Genomic DNA, 27,552 nt, shown 5'->3' with positions numbered 1-27,552 from the left:
CGCGTCCACAAAGAGCGCCGAGCGCGCCACCCAGTGGGTGCACGCACGAGCTGCCCGTCCACCCGGACTCGGGGTCAGTGCCCGGACACTTGGGACTGAAGCGCAGGGCAAACTGGAGACACGTCGGGCGCGTCCGATCTGCTTCTCTGGGCTCGTGTTGCTGAGCGAGTGGAAGACGGAAAAGAAACCCGGGAAAAGCCAACAGACACAAACGCCTGCTGAGCCACGGAACTGTTCCGGACGGCGCGCGGCCGCGCCAACCTGCGGCCGCGCCAACGTAACTGGGCGATGCGCCTGCGCGGTAGGATGGACTCGCTGGAAGGTCGTCACGGAAGGGTGAGAGCAGGACCAATCCCAGGTCAGAGCAGAGACCCTTAGTCCTGAGCATGGAGCCGGGGGAGGGAGTGAAGCCCACGGGTGGATGGTTCTGGAGAATGTGTCTTTACCAACTTCATCCTCTCCAGTGCAGATTCCTAGCCGCGTTCCTTGGGAGGACGTTGGCGCGCGGCCGGAAAGGGTCAGCCCCGGTACCAGCCCGTCTTCCGTTTCCTCTGCCTGCTTGCCACGCCCTCGGCAGACCCCGTGCAAGGATTTTCTGCGCAGTCTCCCGGGTCGCTCTACCACCGACCGCAGCGGAGATCGCCCGGATACGGTACTGCTGAGCTGACGCTGGGGTTCCAAATGTCAGTGTGCTCAGCTCTGAGCCCTGGACTGTCCGCTCATCTGCTGGAACTCCCCAACACGGGACGGAGAAGAGACTGGGAATGAAGCCGTCCGAACCCTACGTGCTGGTGTGCAAGTCGTGTGATTTCTGGGCAACTTGATTAATGGCCAACCACCTGCTTCATTTATTCATGGAATTGCAGAGTGATAGATCTAGATGAGAATTTAGGTATGCAGTGCAAATCCAGAGTTTTCTGGGAAGCAAATGGAAACCCAGAGGAGGAAACGTATTTACCCGGGGCGACATGGCTTCAATAGAGTCCAGGTAAGTGAATAGCCTTCCCGGTGGAGGGACGCGTTCGTTGACTTTCCCGTATCATTCAGCACCGTGCTGGGAGCCTAGCCTGGGGAAAATCTTGCTGCAGACCCAAACCGCTCCAATCAGCCTGGCAGCCGTGCAATTCCTGGGTGTGCAGGGCCAGTGAGGACAGGGCTGGGTCTCTGTCTGTCTCTCTCTCTCTTTCTTTCTCTGTCTCTCTCGTTTTGTTTTGGTTTTTTTTTTTTTTTTTTTTTTTTTTTTTTTGAGACAGGGGTTCTTTGTGTAATAGCCTTCCTGGTTGTCCTGGACTCACTTTGTAGACCAGGCTGGCCTGGAACTCACGAAGATCTGCTTTCCTCTGCCTTCCAAGTGCTGGGATTAAAGGCGTGTGGTGCGGTGGCTGCCGATGCACAATTTTTTTGATTGAAATAGAATTGCACCCCTTTCTCTCTCCCTCCAGTGCCTCCCAGCCATCCCGCCTTGAGTCCCTCCCATCCCCCCCTCAAGCTGATAGGCTCTTAGGATCTCTGCATGCCCTCTTCAGGAATGTTTCCTGAGCACCGAAGAGGTACAGAATCTCTGCTGTGGATGTGTCTGTCCTTCAGGGTGCGGCCTCCCACCATCTGTTGATATGTTCATTATGCCGTGTTGTGGTTTTCTGTCACGGTCTCCGTTTGCTGTAAAAAGAAGCTTTCTTGGGGGGGGGGGGGTTATACTTATTTCTGAGGACCTGAAGGTAGAAGCCGCAGATGAGAGAGAACATGTACTGTTTGTCTTTCTGTCACTCAATATAATCTTTCCTAGGCCTATCCGTATACCTGCACATTCCATGATTTTTTTTTTTTTTTTTTTTTACAGCTGAATAGTATTCTGCTGCATATAGGTAAGACATTTCATTATCTCTTCATCTGTCGAAGGATATTTAGGTTGTTTCCATATCGGGACCATTGTGAATAGGGTGAATTGTAGAACAAGTATCTGTGGAATAGGACGTCAAATCTTTGGGCAAGCCATGCCAGGGAACAGCATAGCTGGGTCACATGGTAAATTTTAGGTTTTTTGAGGAGTCCCTCGTGCTGAGTTTTCAGGGGGCTGTGCTGTTGTGCATCCCTGCCAGTTGTGAATGAGGATTCCATTTCTCCATAACTTTGCTAACATAGCCTTTGCTGTCAGTTGTTTTGTTGATCTTGAGGGCTAGGGTTTTTTTTTGCTAAGCTAGACGTGGAAGGCCACAGAGTCCATGAGGCTCCTCAGCCCCTGGAGAGGAAAATGAGCCCCAGTTCCTCGGGGAGCCACCGGGACACAAACTGAGGTGAACTCAGCTTTAAGAATTTACTGCTTCAGGTCATGGCCTCTGTGGTTCTGGGACCTTTAGTTTTGTCTTACTAATTTTATGGTCCTGAATCTGCCTTCGCAGGTTTTTGGCCCTATGGGGGACCTAATCTGGAAACGTGGGAGCTACAAAGACTCCACCACTACTGCTCACAGCACACAGATGTGTCTTCTGTTTAGCCTCATGAAAGATGGTCTTAACTCAACATGTTAGTGACCGTGAACAGGGACCGTACCAAACTCTGCAGCAAGCACGTTTTTAGGTACACGAGGAGGATGGGGGGGCATGGTCCTATGAATGGGCAGGGAGGCAGTGGCCAGGCCACCCCTCCCCCTTTCCCTGGCTCCCCTCAGCTCTTCTTTGCCATCTTGGCACAGAAACACCAGTCTCTGTGGAGGATGGGAGAGCTCAATGGCTTGCCCTAGCTCATAGTATCTCAGGATAGCAGGTGCCGTATTGGCTGCCTCAGATTTTGCTACCAGAAGATTTAAGGGCTTTGTGAATTTTCTCATTGGAATGTAACTCTTTTTTCAACTTCTGTTATTATTATTTTTTCATGTGTGTCCATGTCTGTCTGTGCATGGGTACGAGTGCAGATGCCTGCGGAGTCCAGAAGAGGGCTTCCGGTCCCTCAGAGGTGGTTGTGAGCTGCCTGACCCGGGGGCTGGGAATCCTCCTCTGGAGGAGAAGTGTGTGTTCTTAGCCGTGAGCCGCCTTCCAGTACCAGCCAGAAGCAGCTCTTCATTAACCGTGGCCACCATGGAAGATTAGACACCTGTAGAGGTGAGGAGTGTTGGGGGGAGCAAGTTCCAGAGGCATCTGAACCCTAAAAATCACGCTAGTGTTTCCTGAGGCCCAGGGGGCCAAACTCTTCCCTCTACACCTCTGGGCCATACCTTCCTTTGTTTGACTGGACTTTAAAATCCTCCCACAGTGCCTGGCACCTGAAAATGCCAACCGAAATCCTACCCCAGCTCCTTCTAGGCTATAATGCAGCCTGCCTTGATGAAGAACTCCTAGGATTGGCCACAGGGCTTCCGTTCTCTCTCTCTCTCTGGGTGTGGGTATGTGTGTCCGTCTGTCTGCCTGTCTCTATCCCCCCCAGCCTCCAGCCTCTGGGGTTTACACAGTGGCAAGGGAGGCCTCAGGACTCTTCTGGAGATGCTTTATTTTGTTTTATTTTTATAATCTGGGCTTAGGCAAAGAATCTGGAAATTCCTTAATATCCAGTGTGGGTTTGGGTGAAAACATTTTGCTTGCTAGCTCTCTGCTATGGATCTGAAAGGCATGAGGCAGTCAGCCCCCAGGCCAGGCCAGATGGAGGAGCCCTACACCTCCAGAATGCTGCCTGTAACCCCTTGGCTGTTTGTCTTGTGCCAGGGCCTCATTCCTCCACCCATGACTCCTCGACCAGCCACAGCTGGCCCCCAAGACAGCAGCTGCTTGTCTCCCTTCTGGGCTGGGGACACATCCTCGTGTAGCAGTGCCCAGATAATTCCTGATTGCCTTCCCTGCTGACCATATAGGAGCTGAGCGATTTCCCCAGCCAGCCCCTGGGGAAAAACAATGGAATGTTCCCGTAGCCAGAGTCCGAACTGGCCAAGCAGCTCGTGGCCGGGTCTGTTTCTAGGAAGAGCGAGGCCAGAGTGTGTTCTTGGGCGAGCAGGGAGGCACGGAGGGAGCCCACAGCTCTCTACACAGGGCAAGCAGGGCAAGAGTATGAGGCTTGGTGATGCAATATGAACAAGCAGAGCTAGGAGGAAATGAGAGAGAGGTTTTGTTTATTCTTAATTCTCTTTGAAGTTAGGTCTCAAGTGGTATCCAGAGGGAAAAAACAGGAAAGAGAAAACATCAGAGGCATGAGGCAGACGATGTGTGCCTCGTTGCTCATGGCTTGCTCCATGCCCGACTCCATGCCAGAGAACTGGGTGCCAGGATCCTACACCCTCGGGGCTGCCAGCTCATGACCATCAGGGCAGCATCTTACCAAGAGACAGCAATGTTCCGCCAGGCAGGGACATGCTCTGTGGACCATTTCTGCTTGTTTTGTTTGTGTGGGGTTGAAGGGTGAGCCTTAGCACACTTGAGGTCAGAGGTCAGCTTGAAGCAGTTGCTTTTCTCTTTCCTTCTCTCCCCCATGTTATAAGGATTGAGGTCAGGTTGTCAGGCCTGGCAGCAAGTGCCTTCAGGAGCTGAGCTGTCTCCCCCAGCCCTCTGCTGTGATGTTGCGTTGCTCAGGCTGCCTCAGGTACCTGTACTCAACCAGTCCTCCCGCCCTGGCCTCTCAAGTATGAGGTCATTTCTGTAGCTGTGGTGTCTAGTATGGAGCCTGGCACGCAGGACTTCCTCAATAAAGAATAGCCAAGCACTGTTAGCTATTATTCTGGGTCCTTGTTCTTTCGCAGACTAGAAGATGAACATTATTCAAACCAGGCAGGATGCTTTCAGTACTCTCTTCCTGTTTGCTGCTCTCCTCTCTCCCCCCGATTTTCCCCCTCTCCCTCTCCCACTCTCTCTTTGTCTCTCTAGCTTTTGGTTTTTCTAGACAGAGTTTCTCTGTATAGCCTTGCCTGTCCTGGACTTGCTCTGTAGACCAGGCTGTCCTCGAACTCAGGTATCCACCTGCCTCTGCCTCCCAAGTTCTGGTATTAAAGGCGTGTGCCACCGCTTGCCAGCAGCTCTGTAGATTCTTGAAAGAGAGAACAAAAGGAAGAAAAACTTGTAAGTCCCCAAACTGAAATTGTTACTGGACATCACTCAAATCCTATTCCCAGTTTTTATCAACTAAGGTCTAGGGAGAAGGCCCTTGGCACCAACTCAATGGCAGCGACATAGCTGAGATTTAGGGCTCAACCTCATCCCTCCAGTAAGCGGACATCACCTGGTTCGGTGGGAACCGGCTTTCTGCCCTTGCTCAGAAGCACCCTCTACCCACGGTAAGGCGGGCTGTGTTGGGCACACTTGAGTTCCTTTCTGCTGGCCTTGGTAGCCCACCCCAGCAGGAAGGTGTTGAGGCTGGAGCTCCGTAGGAGGCGTCCCCAAAAAGGAAGGTGCTGAGGCCAGCCCTCAGACATCAGGGCTTTGTCTGAGGTGCCCAGGCCTTCAGGGCCCGTGAAGCACAGCAGTGTCTGCTGTGGACTTTCTGTGCTTGGGTCATTGCCGAAATTCCCAGGTCTTTGGTAACCTGAACACTTGACATTTTCAGGGTAATATTTTTCCCAAGGCATTTGTTCTGGATCACTAACGTTTGGTGCATGAGCTATCATTTTTGATTCGACATATTTAAACCTCATTTTTTCCCCTAGACAAGACAAATTGAATTTGTAACTTCCCATATGGGGTTTTATGAAAAGATTGGTGCTGGGATGCCCTGGGTTCCCAGGCTGATGTCATCTGATTGGCCATGACAGTCTTTTCCCACTTCAGGGTATGAGGGAGTAATTGCAAGTACTCCAACTGGGAGAAGGTATGAGTGGGCTTTTCTCCTGAGGGGGGAAAACAGATCTTAGCAGATGGATGAGTATCGGCGCTCGGGGTTCTCTCCACTGCCTGGAGGGCCCTTCTGGAATAGAAGCCTCACAGCTCTGCACATCTTGACTGTCTACTGAGCTCTTCTCACAGGCTGGGAGGGCAGGGCTGTCCTCCGTGCCTGGGACAACACCGGGAAGCTGAGCATGTGGTCAAGATTGGACACAAAAGAGGGGGTAGGTGGCGGTCCTCAGTGTGGGCAGCTCCTGTGTCAGCCTGGGCTTCCCACTCCAAACCAGACCTCTCCCTGCCCTGTGGGACCTATCCAGCTTGTCCCTTTCTTCTGGTGACAAAGCCCTAGCTCTAGCTATGGCTCCTGGTTAGCCTACTTTCAGAAGAAGGGGGAGGGGTGGAGAGTTTCACAGCAGGGTGGACCATGGGAGGCAGTCTTGGTGCTTGCAGGGAGGCCTGAACTATAGTCCAGGCGTGTGGCGTTGAGCTCAGGCTGACCTCTTCTCGTGGCTCTGCTTGGCTCAGTGTTTGGGGTTTTATCCTCCTGAGCTATCAGAGTTTGTACCCTGCAACAAGAAGCGGAGCTAGGGAGTTGGCCCTGACCAGCTCTGTGGCACTAAAGTCGATTCTTGTTAGACAGACAAAGCCTCGAATAACTTACTCTTTGCCAGTACTTTTCTGTTGCCCAAGGCTATATAGCTCTGTGACCTGTAATCAGTTGCTTAACCTCTCTGAGTCTGCTCATAGCTGTAGAAAATGAATATAAGACAAGTTGCTTTCCTTCACCCGGGCTATTGCAGGGGATTAAAAGTAGTGACGTGTATTAGAGTCCTTTTTAGATGACAAGGTGCTGTTCTGCTCTAAGGGGCTCATTACAATCATCCTGGCTATTGTAGAGGGACGAGAATAGCTACTTCTTAGTAATACTGTAGCCACAAACTCTGTTATGATGGATGAAGAAAAAAAAAAGCCCATTTTCCCAGTGGAAGAGTGACCCCAGACAAAACAGACCAATAAATAACCCCAAATGAGAACAATGGGGTCCCCTGGACCCACAGTGGAGGACAGAGCCCTGACTCCTTCAAGCTGCCCTTTACGTACTCACATACAGAGATGGAAACAAGTAAGTGTGACAGAAGTCTGAAACTGCTCTTTGTTATTACCAGAAATAGTTTTCAGAATCAAGAGCAATTGTTCGACTCTGTCCTAACTCCAGCATCAAACATTATTTTATCTTCTGAAACAGGGTCTCCCATAGCCCAGGGTCTCCTGATCTTCCTATCTCCAGCTCAGACTGCAGGATACAGGACCACGCCCAGCTCCAAACATCATTTATTTGATACAGTTTAACTGGCGTTGGGTGGAAGTGAAGGGTCAGAGCGAGTGTCCACAGGAAGACACTCCGGCTGGGACCACTCCCATCATGCTGTGGCTTCTCCTTTCAATTGGAACTGACCTGGTTTGACCAACCAGAGAGCCACAGTCCCCCCGGGCGGGGTGACTGGTTCAGCAGGGGGCAGGAAGTCCAAAGCGAGAGTCAGCCGAAGGAGTTGGCTGGCACAGCTGAGGACACGTTCTTTCTCGCCTGGAAAGCTGCCGAGATGTGCGGTATACGCTTAGAGATGTTGGTTTCTCTTTGCATCTCCTAAGAGTTGAGAGACACGGGGCTGAGAGGCGAAGAGCTTCCCACTGAGGTGGTTTCAGGGCAGAAGAGACAAGTTGTGCCACCTTGACCACGGGGGGTCTCCATCCCTTCACTAATGTGACCTAGATAATGCTTCACAGGCATCCCCAGAGGCCAACCCAGACAAGGTTCACCTCCCAGGTTGACAGTATTAATCACCGTGTGCAATAACCAGGTTCAAGACCGGCAAGCTTGAGTCATTTCAGTGTGCTATGGTGCACACAGGTTACCTGGCTGGTTGTCTGGTGCCTAGCCCAGAGATGACGGCGGAGGACTTGCCCTGAGTGGAAGGGCCCTACCGGAAGTGGGCCTAAAATCCCACCTTCCCCGGGTGGCTTAGGTAGGAAGATTTCAAGTTCAAGGACTTTCTGGAGGTACAGAGTGAGTTCAAGGTTGACCTTGGCGATTTAGCGAGGCTCTGCCTAAGATAAAAAGTAAGAAGATTGCTGGGGTTGCAGCTCAGCATTGGAGAATTTGACCAGCATGCGTGGAGCCCCGGATTCAGTCCCCAGGACTCGGCATCTGGGGCAGAGCCTAGGTGAGGAGGTGGCTGGAGGATGTTTTGTGTGAGCTGTTTGCTCTCTAAGAGAGGCAGCCAATTGTTCAAGGTGTCAAAGCCCCAGAAGAGAAAAGCCATGATTAATGCAGCGAGAGGCTGCTCATCCTCCTGCAGGCCAGTCTGGGCCTGTTCACAGGACAGTGGCTTCCCAGCAGCAAGAGAGGACAAGCCTCTGGGGACAAACACTTCCGTCCTCTGCCATGTCTTGTCCACCATTGTCTTGGGGGACACAGCATGCCATGTGTGCAAGCTCACAGCCAGCGTGGGAGGAGACTGTAAGCCGGGAATGGAGCAGAGCTAGGAAAGGTCCTCTGTCTGAAACCACTGCAGCGACCCTCCGTTACCATGGAGAGCTCCAGTCCTGGGTGCTGGCTGCAGCCTGGGGACAGCCCCCACCCACCTAGGGACTCCACTCTGTGACCTTGACTATACTGCAGGAAAGAATTTCAGGGTGGATTAGAATGGAACAGAGCTGTGCTTATTAAATAAAGATGAGAGTAAAAGCAAAAAAAAAAAAAAGATTCAAATAGAGGCAGAGAAGGTGAGGGAACACAGATAATAGTGAGTCAGACATTGTGGCGCATGCCTGTGATCCCGGCGTTTGTGAAACGGCGGCTGGGAAATTATAACTCCAAAGCCAGTCTAGGTTATGTAGCAGAACTCTGTCTGTAAATAAGTAAACAAACATACTTTCAAAAGAAAAGGATAATGCTGTACACCCAGGAGGAGGACCTCCTCCCCTTCTATCTGACCCTTGCCTATCAGGTCTCATCAGGACTGGCTGCATTGTCTTCCTCTGTGGCCTGGTAAGGCTGCACCCTCCCCCCAGGGGGAGGTGATCAAAGACCCAGCCACTGAGTCCATGTCAGAGACAGTCCCTGTTCCCCTTACTAGGGTACCTACTTGGACACAGAGCTGCCATGGGCTACATCTGTGCAGGGGTCTAAGTTATCTCCATGCATGGTCCATGGTTGGAGTATCAGTGTCAGAAAAGACCCTGGACCCAGATTTTTTGGTTCTGTTGCTCACCTTGTGGAGCTCCTGTCCCCTCCAGGTCTTTCTATCTCCCCCTTCTTTCATAAATTGTAGTATATTTATACAGTGGAATACTACTCAGCAATAAAAAACAAGGAAATCATGAAATTTGTAGGCAAATCGTGGGAACTAGAAAAGATCATCCTGAGTGAGCTATCCCAGAAGGAGAAAGTCACACAGGCTATATACTCATACTGGATAGCAGACATATAATATAGGATAAACATACTAAAATCTGTACACCTAAAGAAGCTAAGCAAGAAGGAGGACCCTGGGTAAGATGATCAATCCTCACTCAGAAAGGCAAACAAGATAGACAGCGGAAGAGGGAAAAAACAGAACAGGACAGGAGCCTACGACAGAGGCCTCTGAAAGACTCTACCCTGCAGGGTATCAAAGCAGATGCTGAGACTCATAGCCAAACTTTGGGCAGAGTGCAGGGAATCTGGGTTTGGTTTTTTTTTGAGACAGGGTTTCTCTGTGTAGCCCTGGCTGTCCTGAACTTGCTATGTAGACCAGACTGGCCTTGAACTCACAGAGATCCTCTGCCTCTGCCTCTGTGCTGGGATCACAGGTGTGCACGACCTCTCCCAGCTGATTATATAGGTTTTAAAGATAAAATGAAGGACAAGATTTTCAACTGTGGCCTGGGGGCTGTTGACTTTTCCCTTGGAGCTTCGGGCCTCCTGTCTGCAGCATCTCACAGCTGGCCGCCCCTATGCTGGATTTTCTAAATCTCTGGGTTCACTGTGTCACATGCATTCTGACCCTCGGACATCAGCCAGGCGTGATGTTAAGTGTGGCTCACATCCTCATCATGTTCTCAGGGTCTCTGCCCTCCCCCGTCTGCCGATCTTCCTGGGAACACAGGATGTGCTCGGCCGGCCAGGGACCCCCCCCAGAACGTGTCTGGGAACCTCATCCCGAAGCACTACAGCCTTGTGTTCTCCGTGTGCCTGTCACAGAGCGTCAGCGGTTGGTCCTGCGCGTCTCGGTCACCTGAGCTGGCGTCTGTGTTTCTCTGAAGCAGGGAAGCAAGGTTGAGCCCTTGTCTGGTCACCATGACAAAGCACGACGACAAAAGCAGCTCACGGAAGAAAGCACTTAAGTGTGGGCTGGCTTACCGTGTCAGAGCGTGAGTCCTTGTCACGCTCCTGGCGGCAGGCGGGCATGGCCGTGGAGCAGTGCCTGACCGGCAAGGTGGAGGCAGAGGGAGGTTGCGGGGACACGGAGAATGGGCCTGGCACTGCCAAAGCCACCTCCCAGTTCTGTGTGTACCCACTTTCCTTGCAGTTTTCTTGGGTTACTCCAGTAACAGAGCCCAGACCAAAGTGTGAGTGTGTGTATAAGAGAGTGTGTATGTGTGGGGGTGTCTGGGTGTGAGCGTGTGTGTGTGTGTGTGTGTGTGTGTAAGTGTCTGTGGATTCTGGAACAGGAGGTGGGTTAGGAAAGTGTCCCTGGGAGGCAGGAGTGGGATTGGGAGAGGGGCAGGAAGGAAGTGCCTTCTCTGTGGTTGCTGCATGCTACTTCACTTCTGGGCGGACAGGACCGAGGGTGCTCACCCACGGGCACTGCCCGGTTTCCCGTCCCGGAGACATACTCTGGGTTCCGGTTGTGTGGGGCTGAGAGGGCTGCTGAGGGGAGAGCAGGGCTGCTGGGCCCCGATGTGCCAGGGCTCTGCAGTGTCTGCCCTGGCAGTCTCGCCCTTCCTGCTGCGCCGGCTTGGTAAGGGTAAGAACAGCAAAGAACAGCAACAGAACACGTTGCTCGCTTCCTGTGCCCAGCCACAGACCTCATGGCGTCCAGCACCTCAGCACCCGAACACAGGCGGCCTAAGCGGCACCATCTGGAGAGCGTGGCAGCTGGAGAGCATGGGTGAGGCAGGGGCTGCGCCAGGGGCCCTGTTGCTTTTCTTGGCGTTTCCCCTTGGTTCCACCCTCCCTAGTCTGAGGGAGATCCCCAGGTAAGGAAGCCTGTGGGGCCCAGAGTGGCCATGCACTGGGAACCCTGGTGGATCTGTTGGCTGGAGAGCAGGAGATGTGGATGCTGGTGTGAAAAGTCTCCAGTCAAGTGGGTGGTGGCGGTTCACGCTTATGTCAGCACTTGAGGCAGATCTCTGGGAGTTCCGGGCCAGCCTGGTCTATGTGGCATTTCTAGGACAGCCAAGGCTACTATGTGGCATTTCTAGGACAGCCAAGACTCTGTCTCATAAAACCAAGACCAAAATCTAAATGAATGAGTGAATGAATGAATGAAAGTGGTTTACAAGCTGGCCGTGAACCGCCCTAAACTTTCTCCAGAAGATTGTAGCTTGCTTCTGTGCAGAAAACCAGCCAATCTGGCCTTTTCTCAGGAGACATGGAAGGGTGAAAACCTCCCTTTGAAGGTGCTTTGTGGCCGGTGTTGTTTGTAGTTTCTGCTGCACGCTGGGCAGGTGTGAGCTACTGCCTTAGGGAGACACACAGAATGCCTGTATTAGTTATTTTCTGTTGCTGTGGTAAACAGCACAACCAAAGGCAGTTTAGGACTAGTTCGGTTTACAGCTCCAGAGAGCTAAGAAGCCATGAGGTTAGAATGGAGGCATGGCAGCGAGCAGCGGGCGGAGCGGCAGGCGCAGGAAGCCGGGGCTTACACCTGGAACGCCACAGCTGGAAACGGTAAGGCTTTATGTTCTCAAATACTGTCTCCACTGACAGAACAACACAGAGGGTAGACCAGCACCTCCGGGCCTTTGCTCTGGGGACCGCTCTTAGCCTGGACACTTTCCCAAGCCCTCTTGATTGGGCCTTTCAGGCTCACGGCCGCTCAGAAACAAGATGGCCTTAACCTGCTCCAGCCACAGAGGACCTGGAGCGGTATCTCCAGGCTGGCAGGGTCACCTGAACCTTTCCAGCTCTCCGGGGGCAAGAATTTAGCTTTGCACCCTGAGGCAATGCCACCAGACGCCTTTGCCCCCAGGATGTCACCCCCAGGAATCCACAGGATGGAGAGCCAGCATCTCCCATGACCTTTGCTTCCCTTGTGTGTGGTGATGGCTACAGGCCTGCTGGATCCAGTCTACCGGCTATGGGTCCTGGGCTGCAGAATGACAGGCAGCTATAGCAGGAGGCCCAGGAGTGAGAGGCTGGGGTCAAGGACTTCTTCCAAAGCCAAGTTAGATGCATAACGGAACTCAAGGGAGCTTAGGCTTCTATGGCAGGTATACCTTTTCTGGTGTGTGTGTGTGTGTGTGTGTGTGTGTGTGTGTGTGTGTGTGTGTGTGTAAATTACAGAGTGGGGGCTTTGCTGGTTCATCTCTCTCCTTGTTCACATGGAGCTTCCGTGTCCTGAGTCCACAAGGGGAGCGCGTGCCTCAGCCCTGGCTGAAGAGCCTCCTCCCAGTGCTCACTGTCACCACTGAATGAGAGAGAGGTGTCCATCTCCTGCCGTGATGGACTCCAAGGACCGCTCCAGCCCGGAGCTGTTGAAGGCCATCTCTGCAACCCCTGCGGGAGAGCGAGGCTGCCAGAGGAAGACGGAAGCGCAGGGAAAAGTGCTGGAGACAGACGTGGGCCTGCGTTTCTTGTCTTTGTGGGCTGAGCTGCAGGGTCTCTTCTCTAAGGTGGCCGGCCTGGGCTTTCCAACACCAGCAGACATCTCTGAACTCTCAAGCGGCCCAAGGAGGCTGCTGAAGCCACATCTGTACCACCCTCTGTGGTCTGCGTTCTTTGAGGAGATTGGGATCTGGTCCCCTCCCTCAAGTTGTATACAACTATGCAGACGGAACGGCGTGGCTCCCCAAGCTCATCTGTTGAAATCCTAACGCTCAGATTGATGGTGTTGGGGGCCAGGTCCAGGAAGGATTAGTTTGTAAGAGCTCCAGGAGGACCTCCACAGGGCCCCTCCTCTGTGTCTGCCGTGTGAGGGTACTGCACTGAGGTGGCTGTAAGCTAGCCCTCCCCAGAGCTGGCCATGTTGGGTCTGATCTTGAACATCCAGGCCCCAGAACTATGGAAAGAAGTTGCTCCCCCCTCCCAGCCATGGTCCTCTGATGTAGTAGCTGTAGGTAAACTGACGCCCTCTTGCACCCAGCAGACAGCTGACAAGCCTGTTGCTGACTGTGATGTGGAGGGAGGAAGGTTTGTGTCACTTCAGGTGTTGTGGGTCCTTCCTGGCATCTCCTCTCCAGAGACGCTGGTGACTTTTCTGGTGGAGAAATGGTCTTTAGAATTATGAAAATGGCGGTCTTTGATAGCCAGCCAGTCCCACAGTCCCTCTGGACAGGAGCTGAGCAGGTCAGGTCCTGCAGTGGCTGAAGGGATGACTGTTTGGGACTGCCATAAGCCGAGTTCTTTTTTTTTTTTTTCCAGCTCTGTGTGCCTGGCTGGTGTGCTGTTGGTCTGTGTGGTTTTTGTTTGATTGTTTGCTTGGGCTTTTGTTGTTGATACTTCTGACTTTGATTTTTTTTTTTTTTAAATAACCTGGTGGTTCTCAAGGGTAGTTTGCAGAACCACGGGCCTCTGGAGACTGTGCTCCTTGACCAGCCCTGGCCTGTAGGGGAATCCTTTCGCCTGAATAACTGGCTTCTCTGGCTGTGGCCAAGCCCGGGTGGAGCTGCCCCGGGTGAAGGCTGGATGCCAGCCAGGCCCTGGCCTGTCACACACAAACAGCTGTCTTGAAGCCCCCTCTACACCAGGAGACAGAAGACAAAGCACTAAGGCATCGTTAATTTATTTGAGTTTATAGAAGATAAACATCTGTTGTTATACATTTAAAAAGAAAACAAAGCCAAGCAGATTTTGCATATAGGAGTTTTCACAACCTGGCGATGAGCCAGACTGCAGGGTTTTCTGAGCAAAGGGGCTCGGGGCAGTCCAGCTTGATGTGGCCAAGGAATCATCGCACAGATCCGGAGTGGTCTGACGCCAGCCGCAAGCCTCTGCTCCAGACTGTGGCACTTGGGACTCCAGATGCCCACTTCTGAGGCCCAATCAGCCCTCTCCGTTCCCTTTCCATTCTTCTGTCAGCCCTAGTCTGTCTTCGTCGCTTCCTAGCTGTACTTCCCCTCTCCACACAGCAAGCTTCCGATAAACCAACGGCCTTCCAGCAGACCCACCTCCCTCGCCGCCTCCAAAATCCACCCCAGATTCCCCCCAAAGCCTGATCCGGTTCCCCTAAGAGGGTGTCAGCTGGCTGGAGGGGCACACTTGGGGGCTGAGGATCTGGTTCTCTGAGTCTGGTCCTGCCACCTGGTTGCCCTTACAGTTTTAGATATAGGCTACACATCTCTTAACAGAAAACCCAGCATCCAAAATGCTCCAAAATCAAAAGTTTTTTGAGTGATGACATGATGCCACATGTAGAAAATTTCACACCGTGAAAACTCCTTTCATGCACATAACATTATCTAAAAAGCACTGAATAAGATCACCCTCGAGCTGTGTGTAGAGGGTTATGAAGTATAAATGAGTTTCATGTTTATAGTTGGGTCCCACCCCTAAAGATACCTCGTTATATATACTCGCCTATACTAAGCCTGAAGAGACTAAAATCCAAAGCCCTTTTCTTGCTTTCACGACCCCAGTTCTCGGTGTCAACAGGTTGTGCTACAGTAGCAGTGGGTGTGGTGTGCCTGGAAAGTGTGCAGGCGCTGTGGCGGGCGGGCGGGCGGGCGGGCGGGCCTCTGCAGTGCCACCCCAGCTCAGGTGGTGTCCCCCCGAAGGCGGCGTTGCAGCTGTGTGGGGCTGCTGAGGTGAAGTGCCACCCTGCATGCCAGTGAGTCGGGTCTTGCCGCGGCGACGCGGGCCACCCTGATTTTCAGGTTTGTTTGGTGAGCTCTAGCCCACAGCACCAGTCAAGGCTGAGCACGAAGTCGCGCTCAGTCTCTAGAGTAGAGTTCAGGTCAGGTTTTCTGGCCTCCGTCCGCCGCTCACAGTGTGATGGGGACGTAGGGACGCAGGGTGGTGGATATAAACTCACGCCCTTTGGTTCTTCCTTCTGAACCTGACCTCCAGCCCGAAGGGCGATATTCTGGCAGCCTGGCCTGGGGCCCTGGCACTTCCTCAGCAGTGCCGGCCCAAGGCTCAGGACCATCTGCTAAATAATTTCTCATTCCCACGGGAAGGAACTCCCAGCGGGAGTTGGGATGGGTGGGAAACCTGGTTTTACTTTGGATCAGCCAATCGGATGAGAAGCACAGACTGACATGCAAACACCCGCGGGGCAGTGCCCGGCAGAGAACCCCTCTGGGAGAGCGACCCTGAACAACTTTGGAGGGCCACGCCAGGGACCCTTTCCTTGGGATCACGGTCTCAAGTGTGGGGCTGCCACGACCTGAGCTCAGCAATATGCCAGCAAATGTAGCTTTAGCCCACTCGAAGGTGCTAGGTACACCTCAGATGTGCTGAAAGAGCCAACTCCTTTGTTCTTTTCACAAAATCGCACTAGGTGGCTACAGGAGGTGAGTTAACTCCCTCACCCTTTCAGAGAACACATTCTGGATCCTCCCCCCTCCCTCTAACACGTTCCCTACCCTCAGGTGTAGATCTGTATCACACTTGACAAAATTTATCTTTTCATGGTAACCTAGCCTACGCTCCAGGCACTGCCACTGCAAAGGTGTTTGCACCAAGTCAGTCATGATAGAAACAAAACCAGTCACCAGAGGGTGACTTGAGAGCCACCTCTGCTGGCTCTTGCTAGGAGGGCCCCAACCTTCCAGTCACTCAAAATAGGTTTGCCTCAGGCAGACCTATCGATGGGATTGGAAACAGCACCCCAGGAGCCCCCCTAACACTGGCCTGACCCCAAAGCCTGAAATAGCTGATGCTTTGCTTCACATCCATCCAAAGTAAAATGTAGAAGTGCTTCCAATGTGTACTGCTTGGGAGTTTCCAGCTGTGTCGATGCAGCCTTCATGGTGCTCCCGAAGACTGAGACACTCCAAACTCTCTGCCCTCCCCTTCCTCACATCCCCTGGGCCACAGGGAAGCACTACGGAGGGGTGGAGCTGGGAGGGACAGGGCAGCTCTTATCTATACTTGCTTTAGAACTAGAGAGAATCACCCCTGCAGCCCGCCTCCTCCTAGTGCTCATGGAGTTGTGTGTGTCTTTAGTCAAGCGTTGTGGAGTCATGCCTTTGGAAGGGTGATCTAGAGGAGTGAGAGAAACAGACAGAGTCCCGGAAGAGGGGTGTGCACACATGAATCTCCTGAAGACACTTGGAAGCCGAGGTTTCCTCCCTCAACGTGCTCCGTGGGAGGCTGGTGCTCCTCCAAAGCTTAGCATTCAGGGTTCAGGTCCAGCTGACGAAGAATATCCTGCAGAGCCCCCTGCAGCCTGCTCAGAGCCACCACCTCTGCAGAGTAGAGTGAGGCTTCCAGGACGCCATCCAGGCTCTCCGGCTTCTGCAGGCCACTGGTCGGAGGCAGGGAGCAGCTCTTGGAGGAGGCCAGCAGGTGGAGGAGGTCTCGGAGGTTCTCTAGGTCGTTGGATATTTGCAGCACGTTTGGGGAAGGCAGGCTGCTCAGGATGTGTTGGTAGACCGCGAGCGTGTGGTCCATCTTGGACAAAGTCAGGATGGGGTGAAGCCCAGGGATGAAGTCCAGACCAGTAACCCTCTGCTTGGCGGACACGGAGTGCTGTGTGGGAGGAAGAGGAACAATGGGAGCTCAGCAAACAGCAGGCAAACTGATCTCCAAATCCCTGCATCCCATGAGCGAGCCGGGGCTGCCTCCCTCTTTCTCCACCTTCCTGGTCCAGGCCTGTGTTTCCTGTGGTTAGCAGAGGCTGAGCCACCTGCCCTCCACTGCTGCTCTCTCCAAACGTCATCTGTGAAGAACCAGCCATGGCTCTCTAGTCCTTAAACTCCCTCTAGCTCTCTACCCTATCAGACCTCTCCCTCCTAGTCATATTCTCATGTTCTTCCTCATTGGGGTCAGAGTCGGGCCCCCCACTCTGGTGACTGTGGTTAGCAGGAAGGACTTTGCCTGCCCCATTGGCTTTCTCTCATGGCTACCTACATTTGAGTAGTTGGGTCTCCAGTGTGCAGCCCTGATGGCTATTTTTGAAAGATGATGACAATTATCCCCGTGGATGTACAAGCCTCTTATTTTAAAATATCTCACTTCTCCTGGGCTGCTGAGGCCATGGTTAGACATCCATATTTGCCAGGAGACATGGAAATCTCCAAATGGCTCCACCAGAGTGTGTTTCACTATACCCAGTTTAAGCCTCAGAACAACCTGCTGGATCCCATACAGAGTTACCATTATCAAGGTGGTAAAGCCAAGTCTTAAACACTAAGGGACTTGCTTAAGCTCTTACAGATGGAAAGTAGATGTGGGGAGAGACGTGCAGCACAGACATCTGGGGAAATGGCTGAAGATCTAGGCGGCTGGGCCTCAGAGAAAGACCATGGTGGGCATGGACAGCTGTTAGCAGCTGCAGAGAGGGCTGGCTGTGAAGGGGTAAGGCTTGCTTTCTGTGGGACTGTGAAAGGAGAGTGAGCAATAGTCAGGGGAGCCCAGTGGTCCTCCTGTCTGATGGAGATACTGATGGAAATCTGGTCCCCTGTCAGTGGGACGCGTGACACTGAGGGTTTCCTGTGGTCCCGATACTAGAGTTCAGGGAGTAGTTACAGGTAGGAAGGAGAGTGAGAGAGAGAGAGAGAGGCAGTAATGGAGGGCTAATGAAAAGGGGAGCTAGTGCTCTGGGAGCAGGGAGGAAGCCAGGTTCTCCCTGCCTGGCATGTGCCTTATAGGCTCAGCTAGCCACTGAGGGCTGGGTTTTCTGTAGCAGGGTAAAAATGAACCCAGGTGGCCTTATACTAGCACAGAACCTTATGGCTTCTTAATGGGAGTATATGACAAAGGTAAGTCCCTTAAGGTGGCTTAGAATTGGAGCCCTGTGACACAGGCAACACAGTTGAGCAGCCCAGGTGCCAGATTTAGAATTGGAACCACTCGGCTCTGGCTTCCAGCAGGCAGCGGGGTCAAGAAACCAGAAGTAACGAACACCCTAGACTTACAGCTCCTCAGCTTCCAGGAGGCTCCTGGCATTCAGAGAGCACTCCAGGTGTGTCTCAGACTCTGGTTCTAGCCCGACTTGGCCATCGTCCCAAGTCTCCCTACCGTGTGAGAAATGTCATTGATCCTGGTGACGATGGTCTTGATGAGGGTCTTCGTGTCATCCTGGACTTTCTGGATAGGCACGGATTGAACATAGGCCAGACAGGACCAAATCCACAGGAAGTAGCACAGCAGTTTCAGCCACATTTTCCTCCCTAGGATCATCTTCTGAGGCCTGGAGAGAAAGCAGGACACTGTTCATAAGCTCAGCGTGAACACATCCATACGTCTCGCTGACAACCTGCGGTAGGATGTGGGTGGGTAAAATTTGCTTTCCTCCCTTCTCAAAGTCAAAGACAACTCATTGGAACCTAGACTAATGAAGTGCGGACCTTGGGGATAAAGCCACAGGGCTGTGTCCGGCAGACTGTGGAGCAGTACCTGTCAGATGGACTTGGTGACGTGGGGCCTTTATCACACTCTTCAAGGGGACGAGAACAAGGTCTCAAGGTCTAGGTTGTGCGTAGTTGTTTGCTCTCTGCCTAACTTCAGGCATATCACACCACCACTTGAAACCCCACCTTTCTGCCCGTTGTCTACCTGTCTTCCAGCTTTTATGAAGATCAAATTAGCTAATGCATGTGGAGGAGCTGGGAGGTGCCCCTTTCACTCCGAGGGACCCAGGGCTGCCTTGACCTTCCTGCTGCTATGTCTGTTGAGGCCTCCGTTACTGGTTTATAACTTCCTTCCTCTCCCAGGGGGAACCTGAATCGAAGCAGCCTTTCTCCACCAGGCAGACACAGCACACCAAGGATGGAGGATGCTTCCTACCCTCCAGGGTCTCCGTGTCACGGGAGAGCGAGACAAGCAAGTAGGCTCGTACCAGTGCAGGAAGATGGAGCTTCACAAGACATCGATAGAAGACCGGAGGGGGTCACCTCGGCCTGTGCTGAGGACTGAGGAGGGGCTGGGAAATAGAACACAGTAGCCCCAAGTGGCCAGATTTGCAAAGGAGTGGAGGCAGGAAAGAATACAGCACATTCACTTATAATGCTGGAGTTTTCAGTCATGGAACCATGCATTTCTAAATTAACATTATGCAGATTCTTGATTAAGAAACACAGGTTTGATGAGATGCGTGAGGCAAACAGGTAATGACGATAAATGTATGCAAGTCTGTAGCCGTGGTCCATGCTGAAAGTGTGTGTATGGGCTTGAATAATAAAGATATTCATGAATATTAGAATGGAGAGTGTGGAGATGACAGAAACGCTAACTTCTCCCATTTTCTGTTCTTCCTCATCTGGGTCTTGGGAACAGGTAATGCCGTTTTCATCCATTGGTGGTGATATTCGTATAACTCACCTCCTGGCAGTACAGCAAAACGAGCAATCTGCTTATATATTATTTATAATGCTTGCTTAAAGGTACACTCTTTTTAATCTGAATTTTACAGAAGAGAAAACAAATGAGGCTGGGAAAGATGAGCCAACTTTTCCAAAGTCAAAAAAGTTAAATCACAGGCTGGAGTGTGTGAAGGGCAGACTGCATGCCCCATCCCCCATCCACAGCTTTGCTTTCCGGGGTTTCCGCTGCCCATGGCCATCTGTGACCGAAAATATTAAATGGAAAATTCCAGAAATGAGTAATCTATAAGCTCTCAGAGACAACGGCCGTATCCTGAGTAGTACTGTGACGTCTTGCACTGTGTCATTCTGCCTTTCCTGGGCGTGAATCAGCCCTCATCCGGGTGTCCACCCTGGGCCTATTATTCACCTCTGAGTCACTTAGCTGCTTGGTTATCAGATCAACTGTCGTGGAATCACAGTGTTTACTTCTGTTAACCTTTATTTAATTTAATCGTGGCCCTAAAGCAGGGAGTGTGATCAGGGGAAGCATGGACATGGAGAGACGAGCTTGAGATCTCTGGGTCTGAGCTCTGAGGCTCGTGAGGCACAAATGAGCAGAAGTGGCTTAGTGTCCTCGCGGGTTTCTGGGGTCGACTGGAAGTCACGGAGCATACTCTCCGTGGATCAGTGGTGTTGCTAACTTAAATCCTCCATTTAGCTCCCTGAAACCCCAGTGAAGGAAGCAAGTATAATGTCAGGCCGCAGGCTTTAACTGCAGGCTCTGTTTTTTGTTGTTTGTTTTCTGTGGGTCTCTGGGCAGTATAGTTAATTTCCCAAAGCATCCGATCCTATCAATAAAATGGAAGTGATACTAGCATTGGCCCTGAAGGGTAAGGGAGATGAATTTTTTTATATCCCTGCCTGTCTTGGCTGTGTCTGGCTCATGGTTGAGGAAGTAAATGCCAGCCACTTAAAAATTGTTGTAATTCCTGGGCAGAGGCTGGAATGCTCGGGGCAGCAGCACCTGCAGCTGACTGGGTCGAGCCCTTGGTTCACTGCCTCCACAGCCATCCCAACCACCTGGCACTCGTGGCTTTCCCCTGCAGCACAAGGCTGTGGTACTCATTTCTAAGATGTCTGTTGGTGACACCTCCTCCCTCCCAAGATTTACTGCCAGATTAACCACGGTCGTATCATAGCTGTTTTCACATAATGGCCGCCCTGTGCTGCTGGAATGGACAAGCAGGTTTACAAGGCCTCTCTCAGCCTGGATAAAATGCCCCCGTGGGTGCTGGCAGTAAATTACAGGGCTTCGAAAACATGGGATGGAGACGCTGTTGCTGGGTAAGCATGCCTAAGCCAATAGGCCAGGCTTCTAGGACATGCGTCAGGGGTGACAGAGAAGTGGTCACAGCTCCACCTGAAATCAAAGTTGTGATGAGAACGGTATGTGCCCTCACAGCACACACACATCAGCACACATAACCGTGTCGTGGAGACTGCAGTTACTCCCACTGTCTTACTTTCCTTTCTCTCCCAGTTGAAGATGCTCGCAAGTCCTAAGGGAACTGTGTGACCATGGAGGCAACTGCCACACCTGCCAGCCTCTGCCATCGGGTGCAGCCAGACAGCCAAAGCTGGCGGACGAAGTAGAAGGACCCTGTTGAAATGTGGCAGCTCTCAGCATTGTCTACACTGGCCCATGCATACCTCTAATTTTAGCATCTGTGAGGCTGAGGCAGGAGGATTTCTTACAAATTCAAGGCCGGCCTGGGCTACAGAGCGAAACCTTGTATTAAAATTCATTGATTGGTTAATTAATTAATTAAACAAATAAATAAACAAAGCTAGTAAAATTAAAGAGCGAAACAGCGTCCTTCTGTTTTAAGAATGCACGTTGTTGAGGGATGAGGAACACCTGAGTAGAGTCTGAGGATGGTAGGACTCTAGGACCCTGCCTGGTGGCCAGTTAGAATTGGAGGTCAGCCGGGGCGCAGGGGAAGGGGGCAGGGATGTAAGGCCAAGGAGCTGAGGGAGCGGGTGGACGGGTGGACGGGAGGAAAGGCTACTGGCTCACACACACTCAGGTGTGAGCCCCCTCCCCTTCCTCCCATCCAGGGGATAAGTCAGACCCTTCAGGACAAAGTGGGTGGGGTTGGGTACGGTGGCTGCTTCCCCACATCCAGCCTGGAAGGCAGCAGTGGCCAGGCCTGCCCACCGCCTCTGTGTAGCAGTGGGGGAAATGCTAGCAACTGGGGGGCACGGGGTGACAGAGGCATCGCCGGCCAAGGCTGTCGTCCTTGAGCTCAGCCTAGCTCCTCCTGGCTGGCCATACCAGAGATTAGCAAGAGGCATAGTCTCTTCTTTCATTTCTTCTTCAGCCATCAAATTTTTATGGAATTTTCTTTTCTGATAGTTTTAGGTATGCTCCCATGAATTAAATTCAGATAATGTTTGCCTAAGGAGCACATGAAAATATCTGGGAAATGTAAATCAAAACCTCAATGAGATATCACCTCACTTCAGAATGGCTTTTGTCAAGAAGACAGAAGATAGCAGATCCTGGGAGCAGGGCGTGGAGAGAGTGAATGTTCATCCATTGCTAATGAGGCTGCAAATGAGCACATCTCCACCGCCCTTTGGAAAACCGTGGAGATGCCTCTAAAAACTAAAAACAAAACTGCCCTGTGATCCAGCAACCCTGTTCCGAGCCACCTACCCAGAGAGAAGCCAGCATATCAAAGAGATGTTTTGCTTCCATGTTTATAGCCAAGATATGAAATCAATCTAAGTACCCACTGAGGTAGGACTGAGTAAATTCAATGTGCTGCGTAGCCACGACGGAATAGTATTCGCCATAAGTGAATGAAATACTGTCACCATCGCCACATGAATGGGACTGGAGGACGTTATGCTGATCCCAGAGCCCGGCGAAGAGAAAAACAGTTCTCAGAACATCAGAGGAGTGTGTGTGTGTGTGTGTGTGTGTGTGTGTGTGTGTGTGTGGGCGGGGGGGGGGGGGAGGAAGGGGGCTGCAGCTGAGCGTAGGGGATGGCAGACGGGGAAGTGGGGCTTCTTTTAAAATGTTCTTGTAGTCACGAAAGCACGCTGCTCACTAACCCAGAGGATCGGGTTTCAGTCTCAGCACCCATGTCCCGGCTCACAGCTGCGGGCTGCTGCGCACCCAGGAAGATGGACAGGAGGATCGAGGGGGTCTACAGGAAGACCAAGCTTCCGAGAGCACCTAACACGTGCTCTCTCTCCCCCTCCCCTCCCCATCCTCTTCTCTTAAAAATAACAAAAGCGGGTTTTTTTAAATTACATTTGTTTCTTTAAATCTTTTTTTTTTTTTTTTTTAACATATATTGAGTGTGTGCCTGTGTGTACCTGGCACAGGCTTTGTTCACTGAGACCTCTCTTCTGCCTTCTCAATATTGACTTTCCATTAGCTATTTTGAGTTGTCTAATTAACTATGGTCCATAGCTATCTTACTGAACTGCAGAGTATCAGAAAGGATTTGCCCTGGGATGGCAGGCTGCTCAGGGATAAAGTCAGTTACTAGCAAGCCTGGTGACCTGCATTCTATCCCGGATGTTAAAGCTGCACCCACTGGTTTTCTTCTGACCTTCACATGTGCTCTGTGGCACACGTGTGCCTGCCACCCCGCCTCAATAGACAAACAAACAAATCAACAAGGGCTGGTGAGCTGTCTCAGAAGGTGAAGGCACTTTCTCCCAGGCCTGGTGAGATCAGTTCCCACAACCCAGATGGTTGATTCCTGCAAGTTGTCTTCTGACTTCCACACATGTGCCTCGGCACTCTTGCACACACACACACACACACACACACACACACACACACACAATTTTTTTTTTTTAAAGATTTGCCCTTGCTGCAAGTGACGCTCGTGGGGACTTCAGTCCGTTCTTCAAATGTTGGGCACAGTATGCAATTTGAAAATCACTAAGCTTAGCAGGAGCAATTTTCTCTTCTCCGCAACCAAAGGCCTTGCTTGAGAAATCATGCTGACATTCTTAGCTGGTAGGCACAGTGTGGGAGAGGGGGTTACATTCTTTTCTTTCCCACCAGGGAGAGCAAATAGATTTCAACTCCTACGTCAACTCTGATCAATTTTCAGTGGCCCCCTGGAGCATTGTCACGGGGAGATCTGGAGCTCCTGCCACAGGCAGAGAGAGAGGGTGCCACAATCCATTAGCAACACCCGCACTCAGTCCCCAGTCTACCGAGGGCCTGACGCCGAGCAGGTGTTCATTCAGTTGTTATTGAGTGGATAAGCATTCCCCATCCTCCCTCTCCACTCGCTAACCAGGCTGACCTGTCCCTAAGGTAGCTCCCACCTGAAAATCATGTTTCTTTGTTTTGAGACGCTTCCACATAGCCCAGACTGGCCTTGAGCTCACCGTGCAGTCCTCGCTGGCATTGAACTCTTGCTGCTCCTGCCTCCGCCTCCCTTGGGCTGAGATTACAGACATAGCCTGCCATTTTAGAATCTACGTTTACCGCAGGGGAATGCCTGAGAAGCTGTCCTGTAAGGCCTCTGTGCCCAGCCTCCGCTTCCTCCAGCACTTTGGATTCCCTCCACATCTCTTCTTTGTCCCCAGCTGCTTCAGAGCTCTGACTTCCAGCTTCCTGAGCTCTGCTCCATGTGGACGGTCATTCCTAGTGACTCTCCACCACAGACCCCTCAGTGAGCCCGTCCTGTGCCAGCACTCTGGATGCCCTGTCTTTGCCCGGGGACCCGGGCCGAGCTCCTGCTGCCTGCTGGGTGGCTTCCTGCAAAGCTCTGTGCTCCTGAGTACACACACGCTGAGCACAGGTGCGGACTGAGCCTGTCTGTGGTTTAGGTGAAATGTCGGCTAGGACAGTGATTGTGGATTCCCAGTGCTCACAGACAGCAGGCGAGATGGGAGTCTGCGCTTTGCTGTGGAGCAGGGCATGTCTCTGTCACGCAGGGGGCAAGTGCAAGGCTGCCTGCCCCGTGTATCTGCCTTTCTGTGTAACCTAGCCTCTGCGTTTCCGAGAGACGAGTGTGTGGATAAGGGAGAATTTTAAGGCTGTGTCCACGGTGCTCGGTGATGCACACCCCACAGGAATGCCGTGTGCCCTGGGGCCCTGCTCTGCCTCACTGTCCCCCGTGTGCCTGGAGGGGGTTGCAGGCTGGCGTGCTACAATGACCGATGCTGTCTTCCCAGGCAGCCATCTCTGCATCCCACACGGCTCACTCAGACACGCCAGGCATCTGCCCGGGGCCGATGGACAAGAATTCATTGCAACTTCCCTGGCTCTGTCCTTGGCCCTCTGAGCTTTTTCCTGGAACACGGGGGGAGGAAAATATTTCCCCACATACCAAGAAGAGCTTGTTATTTGGGGTATAAAATGTACCGAGTATGAGAGGGATGCTTCTTCAGCCAACATGGACATCTTCCCCTCAGCCCGGCGGCCTAGAGTGCAAGGGGTGGGGCGCCTCCCTTCATGCCCCAGTGACACATGACCACGAGGAGAAAGAGCCGCTCTTAGACCTTCCTCCTCTGAAGTGTGCTTCTACACACGGTACAGACCAGAAAAGGGCTGGAAACGCTCCCTCAGCCCGGCCCACCACTGCCCACCAGGTCCTCTCACCACTGAAAGCCCACACCCACCTTGGGACCACCAAGGGCACCCAGGGGGCCTGTGCTCCTGGGATGGTGAAGTCCTGCCCTGTCCCCACCTCTCCCGAGCCGCGCTTCCAGCAGAAGCGCCTCAAGCGCCCTGCCCTCTCCCAGGCCGCATGCCACGGGAAGCAGCACGCTTTCTGACCATGCTTTTCCCAGGAAGACACAGGCGTGTGCGGGCACCACACCACAGTCCGTCCTGAAGGAACCCCATCCAGAAGGAGGAGTGTATTGGGGCCTTGGGCTACAGCGTGTGTTTAACCTCCTTGGGTAGAAATGCTGACAGTGGAAAAAACGTGCGGGGTACAGGCTTCCCCACGACCTGCTGTTCTGTTCCCCGGAGGCAATCCATGAGGAAGGTACTCACGTGGCTTTGGGGGCAGAGGTAGTGAGTTCTGCCCTCTCCCCAATTTTCGCGGCCGTGCGATTGGGTTCTTCCTGACAGTTTTCGTACCCACCTCCCCTCAACAGTGGTTCTAGTACTGGGTAGACCTCCTTCTCAGTCAAGACCCTCCCTGGAAAATGAATTCTTAACAGCAAAGTGAGGCTGTTTCTGGCTGCAGGGGCCCGGAAAGCTGGTCGCTGCACCCCTGCGTGTCCAGCCTTGTTCTTTCCGTGACCCGCGTGGGATCTTTTCATCTCAGTTCCCTAACCTGCAGCTCAAGGCTGCAGGCCAAACACAGCCTCGGAGCCCCAACTGGCTCTGCAAGAACCGACGGGTGCCCTGCGGGCACAGGCCGGCCCAGCCAAGGCCCCTCCGCTCCCGCCGCCTTCCTCTGTCCAGAACCTCACCGCAAAGTTACTTAGCTCAGTTCCAAGCCGTGCGCACTGCCTCCCTCTTGCCTCAGTTTCTCCGAGTCCGAGAGCTGGGTGCGGTGCTGCGGTGTGCCCAGAAGGACTGGCGGAGCAGAGAGGAGCGCGCCAGGGGTCTTACCTTGCAGCTGCTGGCTCGAGGACTCCTCTGCAGCCCCATGCCTCTCCGCCCCTCTTATAGCTGCCCAGCGCCACTTGCGCAACTGCCGGGCCAGCCCGGGGGCCCTGCGAGTGCCAACTCCCGCCCCGCCCCTCGGGACAGCGACGGTGCGGGTGTTGGCCTGGTGCTCCAAGCACGGGCTGGGGCGCCTCGAGAGGACCTCAGCCGCGCCCTCAAGTGCAAGTTTGGGGACGCTTAGTACAGCAATCATCCAGGTCAAGCTAGCGGCCCCCGTGCAGTGGCGGCTCAAGGACCGTCCCCCGGGCGCCTCCAGCACCGAGGCGAGCAGCCGGGCGGCTGGCTACCGGCTTGGGGTCAGGGAGGCCAGCGAGAAGGACTGCGCCCGCTGCCTCTTCCGACGGCGCTGCTAACCCGACGTGGCTGCTCACAGGGGGAGCCAGGTCCCACGCTCAGGGACCTTTGGCGCTGGTCATTAGGACACAGAACGCACCTGCTTCGAAGGTTGCAGGGGCATTCAGGGATGCTCTGGACCAGTGAGGGGGCAGGGGACAGGGGCCTGTCTCCAACCAAACAGCGTTTTCGCTATTAGGGCGGGGGCATCCTTGGGTTCCCGGTGGGAGCAAACAGGCTTGGGGAGCTCAGCCCCTTGTCTTAGACCCCCAGCTGTTAAGGATTAGAGAAGCCAGGGATTCCGCGGGAGTGTTCCTCCTCTGCATTTGGGGCACTGTGTGTGCGCGGGGTGGGGTGGGGTACTTTATTTTTAAACTTGAGAAAATACATTTGTGGTGATGACGTGGCTCAGTGTGTGTCCTGGGGGCGAGCACCGCGTCGCACTTGAGACGTCCTAGCGGAAGCTCCCCACAGGCAACGGGTTCTGTGAGGCGACGGCTTCCTTGGTTCTTCCCCAAACGTATAAATCATAATATGAAATGCAAAAAAATCACCATATACAAATACAAATCAAAATAGCTTTGATTTATTCTTTGACAGTCCCATACGTGCAAACAATGTACCCTGACCATACTCACCCCGACTCCCCTCTGTCCCCAAAACACTCCCAACCCATCACCCCCTGCCTGCTTTCCTGCCCTAGTGCTGCGTGTTGGAATGTTGGCTGGTCTTGGTCTGGCACGGGTTGGCTCAGGGAGCAGTAAGTTCACGAGAGCAATGGCCACATCACGCTCAGAAGGTGGCTTTTCGCACTGCTCTTCCTCGTCCTCCAGCTCCTGCATTCTTTTCACCCCCTCTTTGGGAATGTTCCCTGGCTGTGGGGAGGGGAAGCGGTGTCGGCAGCCCACGGGGGCTCATCGTTCTCAGAACTAACCGGTTATGGCCACCGCAGAGAGAGGCTTCGCTGGCTAAGGCCGAGCCCAGCCTTCGTCTATGGGTGGACAGCAATACTTAGAAGGCAGTTTGGCAACATGCCGTTTCACAGGCAACAGTGGACCCTCCTGGGGCCTATTACCCCTCTAAGCT

At 53.0% G+C, this 27,552-nt stretch overlaps 1 protein-coding gene and 1 long non-coding RNA gene across 9 annotated transcripts; one reads left to right on the top strand and one right to left on the bottom strand.

Moving 5' to 3' along the window:
* LOC110562958 (uncharacterized) lies at window positions 1–21,376 on the top strand. 8 transcript variants are annotated; one of them, XR_009588272.1, is made up of 7 exons: window positions 1–988; window positions 1,443–1,550; window positions 1,841–1,865; window positions 2,400–2,577; window positions 2,912–10,948; window positions 18,340–18,426; window positions 18,879–21,376. It is a non-coding gene; the product is annotated as an uncharacterized LOC110562958 (long non-coding RNA). The 8 variants fall into 8 exon arrangements; XR_009588268.1 differs by having other exon boundaries at window positions 18,340–18,437; XR_009588267.1 differs by adding an exon at window positions 2,202–2,294 and having other exon boundaries at window positions 18,340–21,375.
* On the bottom strand, window positions 13,768–26,117 carry Lep (leptin). Its single transcript, XM_021659887.2, has 3 exons — window positions 26,077–26,117; window positions 18,184–18,355; window positions 13,768–16,692 (listed from the first exon to the last, which is right to left on the bottom strand). Exons 2-3 carry the CDS (start codon window positions 18,343–18,345, stop codon window positions 16,333–16,335), a joined length of 522 nt encoding a protein of 173 aa, XP_021515562.1. The 5' UTR covers window positions 18,346–18,355; window positions 26,077–26,117; the 3' UTR covers window positions 13,768–16,332.
* Between the last annotated feature and the right edge of the window lie 1,435 nt (window positions 26,118–27,552).

Source organism: Meriones unguiculatus, chromosome 21 (assembly GCF_030254825.1).
Source record: "Meriones unguiculatus strain TT.TT164.6M chromosome 21, Bangor_MerUng_6.1, whole genome shotgun sequence".
Taxonomy (NCBI): Eukaryota; Metazoa; Chordata; class Mammalia; order Rodentia; family Muridae; genus Meriones; species Meriones unguiculatus.
Note: the sequence above shows the minus strand (reverse complement) of the source record. Positions and strands in the feature narration are given on the sequence as shown.

Bases quoted from the DNA above. Each gene is read 5' to 3' on its own strand.
- Lep (XM_021659887.2), bottom strand. From the start codon at position 18,345: ATGATCCTAGGGAGGAAAATGTGGCTGAAACTGCTGTGCTACTTCCTG. The intron at 16,693-18,183 runs GTAGGGAGACTT...CCTCCCACACAG, and splicing joins TCAATGACATTTCTCACACG to CACTCCGTGTCCGCCAAGCA.